The following is a 24,568-nucleotide window of genomic DNA, read 5'->3' as shown; positions in this document are numbered from 1 at the left end:
AATTGCCCAATTGCACAGCCTTAAGAGCGTGCATATCATGAATGCTGGGTCTTGTTTGTTTTCTGACAATCTACTGAACCTACTGGTAACTTGTTTGCCACGTAGCAATAAAAATATACTAAAAACCTTGATTATTCTGGTTAGTCACATTGTACTGCTATTATTTTGAACAAAACTGTATATATATATATATATAGTATAATGGGTAGAATTAATAAGACACACTTGAAAATGATACATAACCATGGCAGGAGAACAGGGAACATAAGAAAACACAATAAAGTCCATAACTGTGACAGTTCCCTCCTTATTTTAAAATGTATATCTTTCTCATGTATCCAGTTATTGTAGTTTATAACTGGACTGGAGTGATTTACATTCATAAGATGCATGATTAAAAGTGGAATATTCTTTGTATATTTATATAGATTTCTTAATCTGATTCCAATTATGATTTGATTGTGTTTTATTTTGGGTAATCTGTTTTGTTTTATAATGTACATTTTATAAAAGAAAGTATCTCTGCTGTAAATTATACTGATTCATTCAAACAGGTAACTGTCCTTTTGAAGTCTTACCAGCCATTTAATCAGAAGAACTGCTGTTTCTTTTCTTTCTTTCTTTCTTTTTTTTTCAGAACCTGCTCATTAACTAATTTTTATTTATTTATTCACTTTTCAATCTATCAAGCTTCACTTACCCAGGTGTTTTATGATGCATTTTTTTCATATTCAGTAATATTCAGTCGTTGTTTGTTTCAATTCATGTTCTTTTGTGGGTCTCTTTACATCCTTCCAGACATTCAGGGTACTTTCACATTTGGTTCACTTGCCTGGTCCGAACCTGAGTTCGGTTGCTCCCCCCTCCCCCTGCCCCCGCTGGACTGTGTTCATATTATAATATTTGAGTCCGAACCGCGGTTCGCTTGCATCATCAAGCCAGCAGCTGTTTATCCCGTTGCTTGGTAACAACAGCGCAGGAGAAGACGGCAAATGGACAACATTACTTTTTGCACTTTTATGTATTAAGTTTTGGAACTGTTCGTTTTGTTTATAAAACTTCAGTACATAACAGCGCTTCCATCTTTCTTATGACAGCGTTCACATCATCCAAACGAACCGAATTCTGACGGCAATCGAACCCGGGTGCGCACCAAAAGTGCTAGTGTGAAAGCACCCTCAATATCTGATGTGGGGATCCCACTGTCACTGAAATTATCCTGAGGAGATCTTCTCGCTTGTATTCTCCCAGATAGACTCTAAAATGTGAAGGGTCTGGGAGAGATGAGGGTGCAAAGCCCAATCCTTTCAGACAAGTGCCCACATATGCATCTTCTATATCAAAGGCCATTACTTCCTTGGAAATTTCCACTATTTTTTCTGACAGGTCATTGGAGAAAACATACCCTGTTCCAAGCAGGTACGTGGGGTATTTCGGTTCAGGGTACAGTTCCTCTGACACGTACCATTTTGACCTTTTGTCTCTGACAACAGGCCGGTCCCACATCATATAGCCTGATAATGTGGGTGGGTGTGTTGGGTGCCAATAGCAGGCTCATCAGGTTCTCCACATTTATGTACATGTCAATACCAATCGTCAGGTTGAAGTAGGAGTCCACAAAGTTGCTCTGCACTAAATCTCTGTGTTGACGGCTCTCTTCCTCCAGCTTCTGTTGAGCTTCAGGTCCTCCGGTCAAACCCACCAAGAACAGAGTCAGCACTGCTTTTCCCTGCACTGAGCTCTCATTCCCCCATGTGCTCCGGATGGCGTTACGGGCCTCTACCTGATGGGGCGCCACAGGGACCATAAAGACCAGGAACGGATCCCACTGACTACATTTATCTTGTTCATCCAGAATAAAATGATAGTTGCTTGGATGAGCCACATGATAATGTAGTGAAATGTGTTTGGTCACAGAGGGTACTGCAATGGCTTTCGTTTGTGTCAACATATTTAATAGGAGCTTATGTTATTTACAACATCATTAAAGGTTTCAAGGGACATAGCAAGCTTGACAGAAAATACAAAGTTGTAAAGGATGACCGACAATGAGAATGTCAATGTAAGCAAGATGAGACCACATATGTGTCCATGGAAAAAGAAGAAAAAAATATAAATAAATAATTAACTAATGAATGGCATATTTAATGTTGTGTACTTAAAGGTTTAGTTCACCCAGTAATCAAAATTATGTCATTAATTATGTCATTAACTCACCCTCATGTCGTTCCAAACCCGTTTATCTTTGGAACACAGTTTAAGATATTTTAGATTTAGTACGAGAGCTCTCAGTCCCTCCATTGAAGCTGTGTGTACGGTATACTGTCCATGTCCAGAAAGGTAAGAAAAACATCATCAAAGTAGTCCATGTGACATCAGAGGGTCAGTTAGAATTTTTTGAAGCATCGAAAATACATTTTGGTCCAAAAATAGCAAAAACGACGACTTTATTCAGCATTGTCTTCTCTTCCGTGTCTGTTGTGAGAGAGAGTTCAAAACAAAGCAGTTTGTGATATCCGGTTCGCGAATGAATCATTCGATGTAACCAGATCTTTTTGAACCAGTTCACCAAATCGAACTGATTCGTTTTAAATGGTTCGTGTCTCCAATACGCATTAATCCACAAATGACTTAAGCTGTTAACTTTTTTAATGTGGCTAACACTCCCTCTGAGTTCAAACAAACCAATATCCCGGAGTAATTAATTTACTCAAACAGTACACTGAATGAAATGCTGTGAAGAGAGAACTGAAGATGAACACCGAGCCGAGCCAGATAACAAACAATATAACTGACTCGTTCACGAGTGAAGAACCGGTTGCATTGGTGTTCGGATCACCAGTAGTTCTTTCGGACAGTTCGATTCAATAAACCGGTTGAAGAAAACGGTTCACCAGTTCTTTTGCACTCTACGTAATGCCGTCATTGGCAATGATTGCCTTTCATTCAAGCCTTCGGTTTATCCGCGCTCATAACACTAGCACAGAATCAGTTCAGAATCAATCACCAAAAGAATCAGTTCGGTTCAGATGCTCTGTGTGTCAGTCTGCTTCAAGCTGAATCACCCAACACATGCGCAGTATCATCAGCTCCTCGGTTCTCGAATCAAACACGTCTGACAGAAACGGTTCTTGACTCGTGAATGAGTCAAGTCTTTTGTTCAATATCTGGCTTTTTTTAACTTGGTCTATTCCATTTTGCATAAAACAGCCTACATTATGAGAGCACGACAATTGAGACCAGTGCATTTTTTAATAGAAATCTAGGGTTTTAGCCAAAGCAACTTACAAATGAGGAACATAATGAGCAGTTTGTCAAATCTCAGTGGCTTTTGTGCACCCTTGCATTCTTTACCAGCTAACGGTACCACAACAATTTTGCCCAGATGGCTGTTGTCTTCAGAAAGTGTTTAAAATTGCTATAAACGCAAGGGCGAGATCACGTTTAAGAATATGAAATATGAAAATCGAGCGCAGCGTCAGTTCAGTCAGGCCACGGAGGCAAGGCTGTGAACAGCTGATGCGGTCAGCTGTCAAATCGCTCCAATCACCACCTCTCTCCTATTAGACACGGGACCTATATATACGTGGCACTACGGCTCGGTAAGTATGCTAAACGGCTCGCAACCCTCCCTCCCTCCCCATTATAAGCATGAGCACATTACTGCGCACCTTCTGGCTGTCGTCTTGTTTGTTTCAGATCACTAAGGCTTCCAAAAATCGTAGCTGGCATGGACCTCTTTGCGGAGAGACACCCATCTTCATAACCAGGCTACAGGATAGACGTACTACTGCCACATCTACATGATTATCACCGTTTACTTTAAAGACTTTATTAAAAGTCTTAATTATTATGTATTTCTAAATTCATGGTTCCGGGGGGTTAATGTTAAAGCTCTCGTATGTCAATTATTCTGGGAGTAAGAACCCCCATAAGGAAACATACCGCCAAAGATAAATTGCGTTCAATAAACTCAAGTAAACTTGCCAAAGTGGTTCCTGTCTGAACTAAATTTTACAGAAATAACTGTAAGGTAATAAACAAAAAACAAATATATATTTATACGTTTAAATAATATGTTTTTACTTTTTCAGTTTCAGTAGTTCCTTTTAGACTGGTGGTGAGGCACTTCTGAGTTAAAGTAAGTTTTCACTGAACATTGAACTTCCATCTTGGAAAATGTTTCCCCCAGCAATGCTTAGTGTAAATCAGCTCAAATAACCCAAGAAACAATACAAATGAAGAAAAAAAATGTAATGCATATAAACCAAATCTTTGTATATTGAAAATTAATAAATTGTTAAAAATGCTAGGTATATATGACACCAGTTGACCACCTGCCCCAAAAGACATTTATAAAAAATAACCTTTCGTTGTGAACACAGTTGAGCCTTCCAGTTATTACATGGAATTTACTTTTGTTAATTTACAGTATACACTTTCATGTTAACTAAAACGTTGTAAAATAGCATATGAAAGGTTGTACATATATGTTATTGTAATATTGCACAACCTTTAGCTTGTTTCAGACAGAAGGTATTTTTGTGTTCTACTGCGCTATTGTTGTTTTTCTGTGTAAGCATATTTTGATGACTTCTTCGAAATTTGCAACTCAAGCATGAGGGTTAATTTCCTGTTAAAAGAAGTTTATCTTTAAAAACAAGTCTCGAGACACTGCATGAGCGGCTCCTCAAACGATCCCTTCGTTCCATCAAAATAGTGTCAACAGGTCCACATGCGTATGTCATGGTCCCAGATTCAGCGGTCAGACGTTTAGAAAATATTAATTTAATGAAGTCTTAAATAGACTTACCATGTTTCCTGTCTTTTAAAACAGAAATCTGTTTCTCCTTTTTGTTTGTTTGTGCTTTTATGTGGGCTTCTTTAGATCCTTCCAAATGTCTATTAGCTGCTGCGGGGATCCCAGGATTGTTGTAATAACTCTGAGAAAATCCTCTCGCTTGTATTGTCCCATATATGCTCTAAACTGTGAAGGGTCTGGAGGAGATGAGGGTGCAATGCCTAACTGTTTCAGACAAGCGCCCACATATGCGTCCTCAATGTTAAAGGCCTTTACTTTCTTGGAAGCCTCAACTATTTTTCCTGACAGGTCATTGGAGAAAACATATCCCATTCCCTGCAGGTACGTGGGGTATATCGGTTCAGGGTACAATTCCTCTGACACGTACCATTTTGAGTTTTTGTTCCTGACAACAGGCCGGTCCCACATCATATAGCCTGTAATGTAGTTCTCTCTGGGTGTGTTGGGTGCCAATAGCAGGCTCATCAGGTTCTCCACATTTATGTACATGTCAGAATCAACCTTCATACTAAAATTAGCTTGAGCGCAACGAGTGGCCAACCAGTCCATGATCACCATTGTCTTTATGGTCAGGTTGAAGTAGGAGTCCACAAAGTTGCTCTGCACTAAATCTCTGTGTTGACGGCTCTCTTCCTCCAGCTTCTGTTGAGCTTCAGGTCCTCCAGTCAAACCCACGAAGAACAGAGTCAGCACTGCTTTTCCCTGCACTGAGCTCTCATTCCCCCATGTGCTCCGGATGGCGTTACGAGCCTCTACCTGATGGGGCGCCACAGGGACCATAAAGACCAGGAACGGATCCCACTGTCTACATTTATCAGGTTCATCCAGAATAAAATGATAGTTGCTTGGGTGGGCCACATGATGATAGATAGGAATGTCTGTGGTTTGTGCAACAGTTGATGCTCTTCGTTGGATTTGTTGATTTGGCAAAAGTGAAAATAATAAATCCTTTTCAGTATGACCAACCAAAGTGCTGTTAATTACCTTATAATGAGTCCAATTCATGACTTTAGTCAACCAGGTTTGAGTGAACGTAGTTGTCTCAAAAGAGAAATCAGAGACGTAAACAACCGCAGACAATAAAAATGATAATGTGAGCAGCAGAATAAATGTCTTTTTAATGTGATGCATATATGGACTTTTGGCCAAACTGCAGAGAAAAAAAGAGAAACAGATAAAAAATGAATCTCTCAGTGAAACCACTTTTTTTAATTGTTAAAATATAATTTATCACAAAGATATCCCATATCTTTAACTAGTCAGTAATGATACTAGTTTTCATTAACTGTTAAGTAGGCTAGTCCTACACCTGCTTCATTTCCACACGGACATTGATTAAATAGAGCTTTCAGTTCAGGAAGTCAGATATAAGCGCTTAGACGGATTCAGTGAGTTTATTCAGTGAAAGGTTAGTTTGTGATTCAAAGCTGTATGGAATTAGCCTTTCGCCGGCCCCTCCCCCAGAACGGCCATTGTCCAATCACACATCATAGCAACCGTTACTATGTGAGCAGCTCCGACAAATATTGACTCCAAGCAAGATGGTGAAGCGGTTTGTAAATCAGACACTAGATACCCCGAGAGATTGTCTGGAGGAGTTGTGTTCTTTCCATTCCCAAAGCCGAAAAACACAATGTGAGCGGTGCCTACAATGGATAAAACAGTGTGGACGGCCCCACTCCCAGTTAAATGCGTCGAACATTACAGATAATAAAATAAAAAGAAATGGATATCTGAATGCCTTATATGTTATTTTATGTATTTCATTTCATTATTTTATCTGTTATGCACCTTTTAAGCGAAAGCAATTGTCTATTTGTGAATTCTGTTCATCAACAATGGAAATAAAACATTCTGGTCCTGATTCTCAAAACAACAGAGAAATGTTAGTTAGCTTTGAATGGCTTTGACACACATGTAGGTTTAGCTAGCTAACATACCCTTGTATTTGAACAAAACCGCTACTCGCAATAGACAATAATAGACCATAACATATGAAAGAGAATGACCAGCATGACTCAGCATTTGAGGTACAGGTCATGGGGTTTCTCAGATTTCGCTTGAGACCGGAAAGCATTAGACTCGATCGTAGTCGTGTCTCCTTCATTGCGTATTTTTATATTTTGAATGTATCCCTCCACTGCATACTGTAACCCCTTTTGCCTCGATCTGGAGGATATCGCGGAGGTATTGCTCCAAAAAAGGTCACTGACACGCACTGGTATACCTCTTCCCGTCATGGCAATATGTCGCGCTGGTCATGTTTGACCATTTGTTTGTCGGAGGTAGCAACATTAACTAAGGGGGGCGGGGCTCGGCGAAAGGCTAATTCATCACAGACTGGACGATGGAATGAGAAAACGCTGAAGCATTACTAGTGACCCAGCTAGCAGGGAATGTTCTCAGAATTTTGGCTAACATTCCGTAAAAGATTTTTAAATGTTTGAAAGAAAACATTTGAATGTAATGTTTAAAAAATGTTCTAAGAATGTTTATAATTAAAAAAAAATGTTCCTATAACTTTAAGTGAAAACAAAGTGAGAACATTCTTCCTGGAACATTTTGAGGATGTTTTGTGGAAGTTGTTGAGGTAAAATAATATAAAATGTTATCAAAAACACATTGGCACAATGTTTCAAGATAACAAATGTAGAACATTCTCTCAGCCACATTATTAGAACGTTATAAGAACACCATTGAGGCTTGAGGCGACGAAATGTTTTGTTTAAAATGTTCTTCTAATGTGGCGGATTAACAAAGATAGAACATTCTTTCTATACCATGTTGAGGATGTTTTGGAGGTAACACATTATAAAATGTTTTCAGAAACACTTGGCACAATATTTCAAGATAACAAATGAAGAACATTCTCAGCTACATTACTAGAACGTTATAAGAACATCATTGAGGCTTGAGGTCATGAAATGTTTTATCAAAACATTCTTCTAATGTGATGGTTTAACAAACATAGAACATTTTATCCGCAACATTTTGAGGATGTTTTGAGAAAGTTGTTGAGGTAACTGATTATAAAATATTCTCAAAAACACATTGGCACAATGTTTCAAGACAACAAATGAAGAACATTCTCTCGGCCACATTAGTAGAACATTCATGCTTGAGGTGATCAAATGTTTTCTTTAAAACATTCTTCTAATGTGACGGTCTAACAAAGGTAGAACATTTTATCCACAACATTGAGGATGTTGTTGAGGTAACAAATTATAAAATGTTCTTAAAAACATATTGGGAAAATGTTTCAAGACTGTTTAGGTTAGAGGGTTTTGGCTGGTGTTGAAGGAAGGTGCACGAGGAAGACTATATACAAAAGGTTACTTTTAATAATTGTAGGAGAATAGGGGCACATCCAACATAATACGATATACAACATTAATACTACAATAATCACGAACGAGGAAGAACTAAACAGACAGGGTATTTTAGCACACGGGAGGTAATCAGGGAAATGGAGTCAGGTGGGGATTAATCAAATAACAAAACAAGAAAAGGAAGATGACCAAATAAGGAAACAGAAAGTCACTGAATGCAACAGTTTGTCCCCTCCTGGAACGGTGCATCCTCGCACCACAAGAGTAATACTAGCGGAGGGAGGGTGGGGGTTCTGGAAGCGGGCGTAGGGCAGGCAAGGGGTAGGCAAAGGAGAGGACCCAGGAGGGAGGAGCCAGGGAGGAGCCCGGAGCAGGAGGAGCAAGATGATGCTCCTAGTACCAGCCAGGATGGAGTTCCATGGTGGAGTCGACGGCTGGAGGAGCCATGGTGGAGGAGGAGCCGATGACACCAGGGGGCCGAAAAGACAGAGACTCTGCCTGTGGGTGAGGAACCCATGATGGAGCAGAGCAGCTACAAAGCCAGGGTGAAGCCGAGGATCCGGAGGACCAAGGAGGAGTAGAAGACTCAGGCGACCAAGGCGGAGGTGGGGCCCTGGGAGACCACTGCAGAGCCAGAGTGACTGAGGATGGAAATGAACCAGAGGGAAGGAGGAGCCTGACAGAGCCGGAGGGATAGAGTGACTAGGCGAAGCCAGAGGAATGGAGTCCCGAGGCGGTGGATGGTCGATGACTGACCAAGGTGGAGCCAGAGGGACAAGGGAGCCCGGCGGAGCTGGTGGGATGCTGGGCAACAGCGGAGACGAGGGAGATAAGAGCCAAGATGAAGCCGCTGGGTCAAAGGACCGAGGAGGAGTCCAGGGCTCGGAAGCTGGAGGCGGAGACAGGGAATCCACACGCCAAGGCGGAACTGGAGACTGGAAGTCCCGCGGCGAACTATAGTGCCCAGATGGCGCTGACTGAGGGTGAGCTGCGGGACTGACTGGCACCAGCGGAGATGAGGTCGAGGAACTGGCTGGTTTAGGAGGAGATGAGAGAGGGAGGCTGGGAGGAAACACAGGAGGATCAGGGCTGGACAGAACCAGCAGAGAAACAGGTGATTCAAGGCTGGGTGGAACCAGTGGAGAAACAGAAAATTCAGGGCTGGACGGAGCCAGCGGAGACAAAGGAGATTCAGGGCTGAGCGGAACCAGCGGAGACACAGGAGATTCAGGGCTGGGCGGAACCAGCGGAGAAACAGAAAATTCAGGGCTGGGCGGAACCAGCAGAGAAATAGGGGATTCAGGATTTACCTCCACAAACCAGTCTATAATGTCCATTAATTCCTCTATATAGTTATATCTACATATATCTACTATATATCCAGAAACTGGATACAGCTCACCCTCAGTCGCGGGAGTTTGGGCAGGGCCTTCCTTCATGCCCTCTATCTCCACTAATAGTCCCACGACTCATGGTGTTGCTGGCTCACACACCTGGTCAGTCGCGGTCTCGAGTTCCTGCTCCCCGACGATTGGCTCAGGTTCTGTGGATGCGGTCGGCTCTAGCTCCGTGCGGCGGGATGGCGGCTGGCTGGTCTCTGGGTCATGAGTGGGGCTGGAGATATCCTCTTCAGTGGGACCTATGGTGAATGAGGATCCATTTTTCTCTAGCACCCACTCCACAAAGGTGCCAAAATCCTCTGTGGGACCATTCGCTGGTAGGCATGTCTCACACTGCTCGCTCAGGCCGGTGTAATAGAAATTAGAGAGGGTACGGCACGCCAGATCTAAAAAGTGCTTGGTATGGTCCTCCAGCGAACGGTCCAGTTGCTCCAGGCATAGGAGTTGGACTGCTGGTAATGCCATTCCGAGAGGGGGGAAAACTAAAAACAAAAAGAAATAAAAATGCTGCTAAACTACATTTTGGGTCCGTGATTCTGTTACGGTTTTGGCTGGTGTGTAAGGAAGGCGCACGAGGAAGACTATATGCAAAAGGTTACTTTTAATAATCATAGGAGAATAAGGGCACATCCAACATAATACGATATACAACAATAATCACAGACGAGGAAGAACTAAACAGCCAGGGTATTTAAGCACATGGGAGGTAATCAGGGAAATGGAGAAAGGTAGGGATTAATCAATTAACAAAACAAGAAAAGGAAGATGACCAAATAAGGAAACAGAAGGTCACTGAATGTAACAAAGACAACAAATTAAGAACATTCCATCAGCCACATTAGTAGAACATTATAAGAACATAATTGAGACTTGAGGTGATCAAATGTTTTGTTTAAAATGTTTTTCTAATGTGATGGTCTAACAAAGATAGAACATTTTATCTGCAACATTTTGAGAATGTTTGGGGGATGTTGTTGAGGTCACAAATTAAATAATGTTCTCAAAAACACATTTTGACAATGTAGATAACAAAGGGAAGAACATTCTTTCAGCCACATTAGGGGAACGTTATAAGAACAACGTTGAGGCTTGAGGTGATAAAATGTTTTATAAAACATTATTCTAATGTGATGGTTTAACAAACATAGAACATTTTATCCACAACATTTTGAGGATGTTGTTGAGGTATCAGATTATAACATGTTCTCAAAAACACATTTTGACAATGTTTCAAGACAACAAATGAAGAACATTCCCTCAGCCACATTAGTAGAACGTTACAAGAACATCATTGACGTTTGAGGTAATTAAATGTTTTAATAAAATGTTCTTCTTATGTGACGGTTTAACAAAGATAGAACATTTTATCCGTAACATTTTGAGGATATTTTAAGGATGTTGTTGAGGAAACAGATTATAAAATGTTGTCAATAAAACATTGTGACAATGTTTCAAGATAACAAAAGGAAGAACATTCTCTCAGCCACATTAGTAGAACGTCATACGAACATCGAGGCTTGAGGTGATGAAATGTTTTAATAAAACATTCTTCTAATAAGTGGGTTTAACTATGAGAGAACATTTTACCTCCAACATTTTGAGGATGTTGTTCTGGTAATAATAATTATACAATGTTGTCAACAACACATTGGCACAATGTTTCAAGATGTTTTCAAACAATAATTGACTGATTTTAAGGAGGGAAAAAGCGCTTCCAATCATGTTCTTGTTAGCATTGGTTACCTGCATAGAAACACGTGCAGCCATCATGACTTTGCATCAGAATGGCCTCAAGGCAAAGCATCGCGTCAGCCGTTTTGAGCGATTCGAGAAAGAAACCTGATGATAAGTGTAATTTGTACATTTCAGATAAGATATTCCCATATGGCTTACTGTTTTGCTGCCATTTGTCTGAAAAAACACGTTATTATTCGTCGTTAGGGAAGAGTAGTCGTCATATTTGAAAACGACGCGTTTCGCGCCTTATAGAGGGTTTAGCGATTATATTACGGTCCTGAATTACATACATTTGTACGAAAAATGGTCTAGAAGCAAGTTTTTCATCAAATGCATTACATGATTTATATAACCTACATAACGCTGATAGAGAATGCTAAACAAGGATTCATAAATCAAGATGTTAAAGACGCTTGCAGTTGATTTACATTATTGTTTAGTTTCCTGGTAAAGTTACCAAACAACTTGATATAGCCTATATATATAAGATACAATTACAATGATATTATAACGATGATAAAACATGTTCTATGTTTTTTATTTATTTATTAATTTAGTAACTTTCCTCTTCCTCGCTTTTATTACAGACTGAAAGACACTGAACAAAATCTCTCTCTCTCTCTCTCTCTCTCTCTCTAGATATATAGACTACACAGAGATGTTCAGTATTAGCTCAGCTGCACTCAAATAATGGTATAGGGGTTATGAGCAAAAAAACTGTTGTTAATACTTTTAGATTTCAGCCAGTTTAATTTCCAAGCCCAGGTTAGCTACTCTACTATACATTTAAAATCAGACTTGGTATGTAAACAGTATAAGGCAAAAATAATAAAAGGACAAATTTGCTTACCTTTGACAAATGTTTTTAGCAGCCATTCTGGAGAGTTCGGGAATGACCCTAATGCTTCATTTATTTTCTCCTGAAATACCTGTCTCTCATAAGGGTGGAGCTGGGAAACAAATAGTTGTTGCGACTATAGTGTTCAGGTGAACCAACCCACAGGAGTCCTTTTATTGTCATTTCTATCATGACGACTCTGAAGATTTTAGCATATTAATGAATATGACACTGTCAATGTATTTGGTCTTGGTGGAATAGATCGCCTATGCTGCAGCTGCTGCTGCTCATTTCTGTTGTTTTAAATTATTGCTGCAATACATATGCCAGTACGATGCTGGGATTATTTAAGACATACTACTGCTGCACAAATTGCATATGAAATAACCCATAGCAGATGTGTAGCATTTTACCATGTGAGCAGACACAGCCATTTGTGAATTTAATGTGTTTGGCTTCCAGTCTCATCCGCTTCCAGCTATTTTTAGCTGTACAAAGCAGCATTTTAAGTTAATGTATTGTCTTAATTCTAAACACATTAGACTGTAGCACAAACAGTTTGAATGTTAACTGCTGTGCACTTTGTAATTCTTCTTTGATTGGAATGCTTGGTTATACATTTAGTTTTGATTATATGATTTAGAAGACACAGTGGTCCATATAAATATTATACATGTAAACAAGTGTGCAATGGTGGCAACCACGGTTATGCTGCAAAACTGTTTATTAATTTTTTTCTCTAAAATTGATCAGCATGCTTGCAGAATGATCATTGAGCCACCTGGTTTCTTTGACCAGCACTATTTGGAGTTATATTAATAATTCACTTGAGCCATTGTATTTCCATTCTATAAATCCTTTGTTATGGATTCACGCAACTTCCTATTCATCTAGACAAATTCTTTTGTGTTCCACAGAAGAAACTATTGCCGCGTTTCCACCGAAATTACCCGGAACATTGGTACCAGGAACATTTTTTTCCCAGGAACTTTTTCCCCCCAGACCTGTTGCTTTCTGCGTTTCCACCACGGTGTAAAGTACCGGGAAGATTAGGCAAATAGACTGATGACGTAGGTCTGCGCGTGTTTCTCAATACAAAGTACCGCTGATTAAAAAAAACAAAACAAAGTACGCTGATTTTGGACGTGTATCATAGGTAGTTAGTTCAGACTTTGTGCATTCGACTGGGGAGTGTTATTTTCCTCTCTGTATATTTACAATAAAACGAAATAGGATATCAAATACCACTGCCTCCTTTCGTTTTCATTTAAACATAATAACAGCTGCAGAAATGTACTTAGTTAAGGGATATGTGTATATATACAGCCATTACAATGAAACAAAATATTATATAGACTTGCCTTTTTTATTTTCATTTTAACATATAGATAAATTGAATACAGACTAAAGAAAACCTGTTAGATTTACCCCGTAGCTGAATTATATTTTATGTTTAACCACTAAAGAGACATCAGAGCCAGCGGCACATATCAGAAGGTCTATCCGAGGTGAGGCTGCTTCTCGTCGGATAGATGATCACTGAGCTCCCACTGATTCTGTCTTTATAAATAAACCACAGATTTGAGTTTTAAACAACTACATTCTCGCCTTAAATACTTTTAAAATTACATTTCATGACACATTAACAGTAATATTTTTAAAATGTTGATCCGAATAAATGGTGGTTAAACTCAACCAATGCTGCGTGAACTCAACCAATCAGGATGTTTAGCGCCAAAGTCCCGCCCCCGAAAGTTCTGGAACTTTGAAAAAGTACCACCTCGCCAGCAGGGACTTTCTGAGGGGCATTTTTTACCCGAAACTTAATTTAGTTCCTGGTTCCTGCGGTGGAAACACACCAAGTACCAGGCCAGAGTCCCTAGTTCCTGGGTAAAGTTCCTGCGGTGGAAACGCGGCATATGTTATACAGATGGGAAATGACATGGGTGAGTAAATGATAACAGAACTGAATTTTTTTTTTTTTTTTTTTTGATGAACTAATGCTTTTAAATATGATTTGTATCTGATAATAAGTATAATAAGCTAGGTGGGAGTGGTTTAGGTATCTGTTTTTTGTTTTTAATTGTAATTTGTTACATTACTGCAGCAGCTAAAAATTTTAGTCACTAGTCACATTATTGCACTGAATATACTGACAGACCAAAATGAATTATACATGATTTCCTTGTTGAAAAGATATACGAAATGCAAACAAAATAAAATGAACAGGAATAACCAGATGGGATTGTTTAATATCTGTTATTAAAACAAATGTACACATATGTTTTATGTACTGTACTGTATGTAAAAATGGTCCACATATGAATGAAGTCTGAAGAGAATGAGTTTTCCTTACGCGCTATCAATCATGGGGCTTGAAACCTGCATTGCTTTTAGATTTACAAAAAAGGAATGATTCCATCTTTCAGTGTTGGAGGAATGAAGCACAATTTAAAACTGTTCTTGATTATGTTACATCAATGTACATTTTCTAAAAGAAAGTATCTCTGCTGTAAATATACTGATTCATTCAAACAGGTAACTGTCCTTTTGAAGTCTTACCAGCCATTTAATCAGAAGAACTGCTGTTTCTTTTCTGTCCTTTTTTTTTTTTTTACAGAACCTGCTCATTAACTAATTTTTTATTTATTTATTCATTTTTCAGGTATCAGACTTTACTTACCCAGGTGTGTTTTTGATGCATTTTTTTTAAAGCCAAAAGTTTGTAATATTCATTTGTTGTTTGTTTCTATTCATGTTCTTTTGTGGGCCTCTTTACATCCTTCCAGACATTCAATCTGATGTGGGGATCCCACTGTCACTGAAATTATCCTGAGGAGATCTTCTCGCTTGTATTGTCCCAGATAGACTCTAAAATGTGAAGGGTCTGGGAGAGATGAGGGTGCAAAGCCCAATCCTTTCAGACAAGTGCCCACATATGCATCTTCTATATCAAAGGCCATTACTTCCTTGGAAATTTCCACTATTTTTTCTCACAGATTATTGGAGAAAACATACCCTACTCCAAGCAGGTATGTGGGTTATTTCGGTTCAGGGTATCATTCCTCTGCCATGTACCATGTAGTTCTATCTGGGTGTGTTGGGAGCCAATAGCAGGCTCATCAGGTTCTCCACATTTAAGTACATGTCAGTATCAATCTTCATTGCATAAGTTGCTCTGCACTAAATCTACGAGCCATCCGGGGTAAAAGTACTACTTTTTCAATTTTACTCAAGTGAAAGTACAAAAGTACCTGATTTTTTATGTACTAAAGTAAAAAAGTACTGAAAGATAGATGTTTGGAATTTTATATAGGCTACTAAATTTTATTTTATATTAGCACATATTTTTATAATCCTACTGCTCAAATTACCTGGGATTTTTTCCAAAATAACCACTATATGGAGTCAAGATATGTTTTTGTTGTTGATATGGACTACGCTGATGAGAGTAATGTTCACTGTTAAGCTTACACTGTGATGTACCTGAGAGAAAACAGAGATGACCATCTGATTTTCACCAGTAAGTTTAAAGTGTTTTTAAATTTGTTGTTTTACAGAACATCACAGTTATATATGACATGATAATAAGGCCTGAAGTTAGGAAGAACATTTTAAAGGGGGGGGGGGGGGTGAAATGCTATTTCATGCATACTGAGTTTTTTACACTGTTAAAGAGTTGGATTCCCATGCTAAACATGGACAAAGTTTCAAAAATTAAGTTGTACGTTTGAAGGAGTATTTCTGTTCCAAAAATATTCCTTCCGGTTTGTCACAAGTTTCGGAAAGTTTTTTCCGAGTATGGGTCTGTGTGACATTAGATGGAACGGAATTTCCTTATATGGGTCCTAAGTGCACGCTCTTCTGCCGGAAGAGCGCGCGCTCCCGTAGAGCAGAGCAGAGACGAGACATGCACTGACCAGAGCGAGAGCGAAATGTCACAAAAGATGTGTGTTTTTGGTTGCGAGGGCAAGACAACCCTGCACAGATTACCAAAAAAAAAAACATCAAGGGACCAGTGGACGGAGTTTATTTTTAAAGAGCATCGACGGAGTTGTGCAAGTGTTTTTGTTTGTTCCGTGCATTTCAAAGATGCTTGTTTTACAAACAAGGCCCAGTTTGACGCCAGATTTGCATATCATTTATTTCTTAAGGATAATGCAGTCCCAACGAAAAAGGGTCACGATCGTGTGTTTGAACCGCATGCGGTGAGTAAAACTGCTTCAAATATCTCTGTGTTGTTAACTTAGCTATCGGCGCATAAGCACATCAAGTAAACCTCTTGTACACCTTTAAAGAAAAAAAAAAGACGACATAAAGTGGAACTTAGTCATTTTCCAAAACCGCTAAGTGTAACGGAGGCCAGCGAGTTAGTGCTGTGCAGGTAAACCTCCCCGATCTCAAGAGACGGACTAGCAACAGACGCTAGTGGCTGTAGCCATTTAGCCTCCTTGTTAGAGGAGACCCGATTCGAGCCCCGCTCGGAGCGAGTGTGAGGAGAGTCAGAAAGGACCCGGGAGAGAGGGGTTACATAAGCAAATATATACAGTTTCAATACATACCACATAGAGACGCTGTTGTAGTCGTTGCTGCTGCTGCTCTCGTTCAGCTTCAGCCTCGGGATCTGATTCTGGATCATAAATAAATGGCTGAATCTGACTGTTAGCCATGGTTTGTTTTGGATGATGTTTTTTTTTTCCTCAGGGTAATGTCACAACTTCCAAACGCTCTCAACGCAAAAGCCTACTCGCGTTCGTGATTCTTTAGCTCCGCCCACACGTCACGCCTCCAGCGGCTCGTGTTTTTCCGGAAAAAAACGGCACAGACTGTTTTTCTCTTATAAATATAATAAAACTAAAGACTTTTTGGAGATATGAAGGATGCAGTACTACTCTATAGGTCCTCAAGATTAACAGGAGATTGAGTGAAAATGAGCATTTCACCCCCCCCCCCCCCTTTAAGGAAAATATAATTATATTTTCATAATGACTTTTTCCTTCTCAAACCTTGTCTGTGGTTTAAAAACACCCCTGGCCAAACGGGGTGCATCTCTTCCCACTTTGATAATTACTGTAGTTACGATGTTCTGAACATCACATCCTTTCTTTTCTCCCCAGATGTAATCTATATGTATAGGTGGTTGAATAACAATATTTGGACATTAGTTATAAAAATTACCTCAACCAGCAAGCTTGTTAGCTAGACAGTTAGCATCAGCTAACAATATTTACTTATTTTCAGTACGGTTATAAATAAACATTCATGTCTGTCCACTGGTTAATCCAAACAATATAAATATGTATAAAGTTACTGTTGATAAACAATATAAAAACAGACGTCACATAGGACATGGATAGTAGCATTTTAATAAAACTGTTACCATTACGGCAGCCGGGAATTTGAGTTATTTTATTGAATCTGTATTATTTTCAAGTTTGTTTGTTAGTTTTTTTGTTTTGTTTTTTTACCTAGAACATAGAGACGCTGATTGATGTGTCTGCATCGTCTGCACTCGAGCATTTCAGTGGGCTTAAATAGATCACTCTTTACAACGGATTTAGTTCCCAAACAACTGACAATTTTGACCTAAATATAATTTTTAATTACAATAATTAATCAAAAATCCGATCCGATTTAAAAGTTTATTTTGAAAAGACTTCATTCATGATGAATCAGACACCGCTTCTGCGTGTCGAAACACGTGATATATTATAGGGAGTAACGATATGTTTTATGAAATGTAGTAAAGTTAAAAGTACGATCTTATGCTTTGAAATGTAGTGAAGTAAAAGTAAAAATGACTAAAAATAAAACTATTCCAGTAAAGTACAGATACTTGAAAAATGTACTTAAGTACAGTAACGAAGTAGCTACTCTGTTACTGTCCACCACTGTATATAGGCGGTTACCTTCTTGTATTCTATATACTTAGTTTTAGGTGGTTTCTATAGAGTTATCTTAATGGCAAATGTTGCAAGTGCAGTAATGTAACTTGAGAGCAAGAACATCTCCCCTCGTAAATTGATTTCCTTTGCTCTCACACAAAACTGGACATTCGCTTTTATGATTTGGCTCTGCACTCAGATATTGCGTGTACACACTCAAAATTTGTGCTTGCATAATTGAAGACCAGAAGGGCTTTTGAAATTCAGGTGAAGAGTATGCTTATCCCACTAATTGGAAGCTGATTATAGTCAGCCTTTTCTAGTTACTTATTTTATTATTCAATACTTATTTGAGTTAAGTGCTTATGGATTTATTATTTAGTGCATTCATATTTTGTTGTTTTTGACCGGGTATAGTTGTAATGTGGGGAGAGTTTATGTTTATATTGCTACTTTGGTTTTGACCCCTGCCTGGACTGGATTACGATTTGGATTACCCCAATAAAGACATACCTGCACTTGGATCTCTCTCTGTGTTTTCCTGTGTCCTGATCGTGACAGAAGGACTCCGTCACACACAAGATCCAGCAGTATGTCTGTTGATGTTTCTTCCCCAGCCATCGAGTGGGAGAGAAAGAGTCGGTTTGAGGTAACCCGCCTGGTCGTGTTTCGCGGGACCAGGAGAGGTCGCCGAGGAGTGAGTGGTCGAGAGGAGGTTCAGCATCGCTCTCCACCATGGCCCCCCTTCGACCCGGGGCTCGTGTGGGACGGATCAGAGCGCCGTCTCACCATGGCGGACGGAGAAGGGAGAGGAAGTGCAAGTCTGCCAAGCCAGCGCCACTGCCCATGATGGCCACAAGTCCAGCGTCGCTGCCCAGGATGGCCACCAGCCCAGCGCCACGAGGCAAGATGGACGCCAGCCCAGAGCCACAGCACAAGGTGGTTGCCAGCCCAGCGACACAAAGCACGATGACTTCCAACCCAGCGGCACTGCCCAAGATGGCCACCAGCCCGGAGCCACTGCAGAGGATGGCAGCTACAGTGGGCTTTCCAGAGTCGAGTCAGGTTCCCGTGGACCCTACAGAGTCGAGTCAGGTTCCCGTTGACCCTCCAGAATCGAGTCAGGTTCCCGTGGACCCTCCAGAGTCAAGTCAGGTTCCCGTTGACCCTCCAGAGTCGAGTCAGGTTCCCGTTGACCCTCCAGAGTCGAGTCAGGTTCCCGTTGACCCTCTAGAGTCGAGTCAGGTGCTCGTGGACCCTCCAGAGTCAGGTCGCCGTTGACTTTCCAGAGTCGAGTCAGGTTCCCGTGGACCCTCCAGAGTCGAGTCAGGTTCCCGTTGACCCTCGAGAGTCGAGTCAGGTTCCCGTGGACCCTCCAGAGTCAAGTCAGGTTCCCATTGACCCTCCAGAGTCGAGTCAAGTTCCCGTTGACCCTCCAGAGTCGAGTCAGGTTCCCGTTTACCCTCCTGAGTCGAGCCAGGTGCTCGTGGACCCTCCAGAGTCAGGGTTAGTCGTTGACCTTCCAGAGTCAGGGCTAGTCACCGTTGACCCTCCAGAGTCAGGGTTAGTCACCGGTGACCCTCCAGAGTCAGGGCTAGTCACCGTTGACCTTCCTGAGTCAGGGCTAGTCACCGTTGACCTTCCAGAGTCAGGGCTAGTCACCCTTGACCTTCCAGAGTCAGGGCTAGTCACCATTGACCTTCCAGAGTCAGGGCTAGTCACCGATGACCTTCCAGAGTCAAGGCTAGTTACCGTTGACCTTCCAGAGTCAGGGCTAGTCACCATTGACACTCCGGAGTCAAGCCAAGTCACTGGTGAAATTCATGGACAAAGGCAAATCACCAGTTTTCTTCATGAACTAATGCAAGTCACCAATGATCTTCATGAACAAGGGCAAGTCACCATTGATCTTCATGAACAAATGCAAGTCACCAATGATCTTCATGAACTAATGCAAGTCACCAATTATCATCATGAACAAAGGCAAGTCACCAATGATCTTCATGAACAAAGGCAAGTCACCATTGATCTTCATGAACAAATGCAAGTCACCAATGATCTTCATGAGCAAAGTCAAGTCAGCATTGATCTTCTGGGATCCAGTCTAAACACCATGTGATTAGCAGAGCCTCTCCACATCTCTGCTGAACTACTAGAACCTTTTCTAGTCTCGGCTGAACTACCAGAATCTCTCTTCGCCTCTGCGGAACTTCCAGAGCCTCGTCACGTCTCATCCGAACTCTCTTGAGTGCTCGACTGATCCTGTCGTGGCCACGGAGGCTACCCTTAACTTGTTCATGTTCTCAGTTTCAGACTTGCCTAACCAGACTTGCTCGCCTGTCAATTCGATCCTACTGTGGTGGTCTTCTGCTCCACCCTGGGGGGCTTTTGTCTTGACCGCATGGATGTGGTGGTCTTCTGCGCCACCCTGTTGGGCCTCTGTCTCGACAACATGGATATGGTGGTCTTCTGCTCCACCCTGGTCTCCTGTTGTGTTGTTGTTGTTTTTTTGTTCACTTCCTGTCTCTGTTCCCCTCTGTGAGCCTGGCCCTCCGTCCCTCCCCCTGATCCTCCGCCAGTCCACCTCCCTCCTGGGCTCCCTGTTTTGGTGTTTGCACTTCTGGTCTGTTCCTCTTGTCTCTGTTTTCCCCATTTTACCTGGCCCTCCGTCCCTCCCCCTGAGCCTCCACCTGTCCACCTCCCTCCTGGTCTCTTGTTTTGTCAGTCTCGTCTTGGAGCGTCTGGTACCCACTCCGTAGAGGGGGGGTATTGTCACAGTGTCTGGTTTGTGTTCCCTGTTTAGCCACTAGATGTCCTCCTTCCCCACGGTGTCTGTCACTTCCTGAACCACATTCCCCACGATCTCTGTCTCCTCAATGCACTCAGCTGTCACTGATCATTAATCATTGCACAAAGACAATTCCCCATTAGCATTGTCTTTTCCCCATGTATTTATACCCTGTCTGTTTTAGTATGTGTCACGGAGTCCTTGTAAATTATCATGCCACTTCTAGCCCTGTTCTTGCCCGATTGTTTTGTGTCTGTTTATGTTTATATTGCTACTTTGGTTTCGACCCCTGCCTGGACTGGATTACGATTTGGATTACCCCAATTAAGACATACCTGCACTTGGATCTCCCTCTGTGTTTTCCTGTGTCCCGATCGTGACAAAAACTCCTTAGCTGACAAAGATCGGCAACGGCCCTAGATTATTGTTGTTTCATTTTAATGGGCTAGTTCACCCCTGAGAATTAAAATTCGTCCATCTACTACTCTTATGGTTCCCCAGCATCAGCAGACGTGAGGAAAAAAGTGTTTATTACGTTTGAAATTTGGATATTTATCTTACCAAAAAATATATAATAATTTGCTACAGTTGGCCTTTATTCACCCCAAGAGCCACGTGAGGGATGTTTTATTACATATGCACACACTTTATTTCACGTCTTCTGAACTGTTGACAACAAACACCTGCTTACCCTCTTTGAGAGGCTTGGAAGAGCAAGGACAATTTTTTATATAACGCCAATTGGATTATTTTGAAAGAGAAAAGTCAAGTACACCAATTAAATTTTAAAGGGGGGGGGGGGGGGGGTGAAATGCTCGTTTTCACTCAATATCCTGTTAATCTTGAGTACCTATAGAGTAGTACTGCATCCTTCATAACTCCAAAAAGTCTTTAGTTTTATTATATTCATAAGAGAAAGATAGTCTGTACCGATTTTTCCCGGAAAAACACGACCGACTGGAGGCGTGACGTGTGGGCGGAGCTAAAGAATCACAAGCACCAGTAGGCTTTTGCGTGTTTGGAAGCAGACATTACCTTGAGGAAAAAACCATCATCCAAAACAAACCATGGCTAACGGTCAGATTCAGCCATTTATTTATGATCCAGAATCAGATCCCGAGGCTGAAACTGAACGAGAGCAGCAGCAGCAACGACTCGCTCCGAACGGGGCTCGAACCCGGGTCTCCGATGGGAGGCGGATGCACTAACAAGTAGGCAGAGATATTTTAAGCAGTTTTACTCACCGCCTGCGGTTCCAACACATGATCGTGACCCTTTTTCGTTGGGATTGCATCATCCTTAAGAAATAAACGATACGCAAATCCGTCGTCAAACTGGGCCTTGTTTGTAAAACAAGCATCTTCAAAATGCAGGGAACAAACACTTGCACAACTCCGTTGATGCTCTGTAAAAATAAACTCCATCCACTGGTCCCTTAATGCTGTTTTTTCTTTGGTAATCTGTGCAGGGTTGTCTTGCCCTGGCAACCAAAAACACACTTCTTTTGTGACATTCGTGACGCTCTCGCTCTGATCAGTGAATGTCTGTTGTGCTCTCAGTGCTCTGCTCTACGGGAGCGTGCGCTATTCCGGCAGAAGTGCCCTTAGGACCCATATAAGGAAATTCCGCTCCATCTAACGTCACACAGAGCCATACTCGAAAAAAACTTTCCGAAACTTGTGACAAACCGGAAGGAGTATTTTTGGAACAGAAATACTCCTTCAAATGTACAACTTAATTTTTGAAACTTTGTCCATGTTTAGCATGGGAATCCAACTCTTTAACAGTGTAAAAAACTCAGTATGCATGAAATAGCATTTCACCTCCCCCCCCCCCCCCTTTAAGGGCGAGAAGAAGATAAAAGAGACACATTTTCATTATTGGCTGAACTAGTTACTTGCTGTCAAGCTGGCTCTGGAGGAGTGGCGCCAGTGGTTAGAGGGGGTTGCTTGTATTGTTTGGACTGACCACATGAACCTTGAATACATCCACACCGCCAAGAGACTAAATTCTCAGCAGGCTTATTTTTTGGACAGTTAAGGTTTACCATCTTGTACCACCCGGGGTCCAAGAATGGCAAGCCCGATTCGTGGTCGCGGATCTTTGAAGCTGAGGCTAGTCCCACCCTCCCTGTGCCCATTCTGCCTCCTGAAAGGGTTGTGGGAGCGGTCATGTGGGGGGTGGAATCCAGGGTCCGTTCAGCGTTACACAATACTGCTATTCCCATGGGGTGTCCAGAGGGTCTGTTGTTTGTATCTAATCAGTCCGAACTACCACTCTACAGTGGGGCCACTCGTCCAAACTAGCTTGCCACTCAGGAGCGTCTCGCAACTGTACGTTAATCAAGCAGCGGTTTTGGTGGCCATCCATGGCGCAGGATGTTCGTCAGTTCGTGTCGGCCTCTCCAGTTCGTGCTGCGGGTAAGTGCTCCAATCAACCCCCAGCAGGGCTACTCCAGTCAATGTCAGTCCCTTCGCGGCCCTGGTCATACATAGTAATGGACTTTGTCATCGGCCTACCCCCATCTAGTGGCATGATGCTCTAGAATTTTTCTCACCACAGTGAGTGTGAGAGCGAGAGTGCCCTCTTGCTTTAAGATGCAGCAGCATTCCACCTTACTTCACTGACAAGTCATACATTAAAAATTGCAGCCAACTGCTAAATCATGTGTTGTTTATTTTCAATTTATCATGCATTCTTATTCATTACAGTTGCATGACAACTCAGCTATGACCAACTAGTTAATTGATAACACCTGAAGGGAGCCTTTTTAAATTCAGCTCATTCTCTCTCTCTCTCTCTCTCTCTCCAATCTTGCAGCTAGCTAGGCAGTAATAAATCTTATTTTATTAGGTAAACCTGTTTTATGTCCTTGATTCCCCAGAGCCAGGGTTGCAACTCTGGAAATGCATTCTTTCCCTGATGACATCACTTTAACCACACCCCTTCAACCAATGAGTGAGAGATGGAAAGGATGTGCATTAAAATAAAACCCCGCCCTTTATTCAATATTATGTTTAATCTTGAAATAAGTCACAATACTGAAGTAATCTTGGCAGCAAGTTACATTCAAGTGAACTTTAATAAGCATTCTGCCATCTAGATTACAGCCAACCGTCTTGGTTTCTGTTGCTCAGGCCTTACTGTTCATGATTTACTAGGGACTGCTGCCCCAAAAATGACTGATTAACTTCACACAAAAAAAAAAAAACTATTTGAAATGCATCATTAAACATTCTGAACCAACAATTTCTCCTCTCCACCCTCCATAAATGAGGTGATTCATACTGTAGCTTGCCTACTCATCCAGACCTGTTTTCCTAAATATGTGATACCTGTAGAATCACTTCTAATCTTCAGGGACAAAAAAAAAAAAATCTTTCAATAGATGTCACACAATTATATTCATCTGTGGCAGTAAATCCGTGCAAGAGTCAAATAGAGCTGGAAACTAAAAGATGTTTGCACACAACACTCATACTCAGTGACAGGGCAGAACCAGTTAACTCAAACTATTACTATTTGTACACAATAATAATTTATTTGGCCCTCATGACTCTGTTGAAAAATGTGATGGCTCATAAGTGTGCTCACAAAGGCATAAAAATCCATATTGGCCTTAATGTATTTAATGTACTGTAGAAAACAAAATAAAATGCTGCTCAAAACAAATTCCTGTTTTAAAAGGATCCAGATTAATATATATTATTCTACTAATGTAATATTGACATTACTCTTGACATTTCCTCTACTGAATAAATCTAGTAAT

General features: G+C 41.1%; 2 protein-coding genes across 2 annotated transcripts in view; both read right to left on the bottom strand.

Moving 5' to 3' along the window:
- Nucleotides 1–24,568, bottom strand: part of LOC127942789 (beta-1,3-galactosyltransferase 2-like) — a 61,343-nt gene that overhangs the window by 7,348 nt on the left and 29,427 nt on the right. The window lies entirely within an intron of this gene.
- Nucleotides 4,756–5,953, bottom strand: LOC127942791 (beta-1,3-galactosyltransferase 2-like). The gene has a single exon (XM_052538742.1). The coding sequence runs from the start codon at nucleotides 5,951–5,953 to the stop codon at nucleotides 4,871–4,873; it is 1,083 nt and encodes a 360-aa protein (XP_052394702.1). The 3' UTR covers nucleotides 4,756–4,870.

The sequence above is a fragment of the Carassius gibelio genome, chromosome A22 (genome assembly GCF_023724105.1).
Source record: "Carassius gibelio isolate Cgi1373 ecotype wild population from Czech Republic chromosome A22, carGib1.2-hapl.c, whole genome shotgun sequence".
Lineage (NCBI taxonomy): Eukaryota > Metazoa > Chordata > Actinopteri > Cypriniformes > Cyprinidae > Carassius > Carassius gibelio.
The sequence above is the reverse complement of the archived record's forward strand: the minus strand, read 5'-3'. Positions and strand labels throughout refer to the sequence as shown.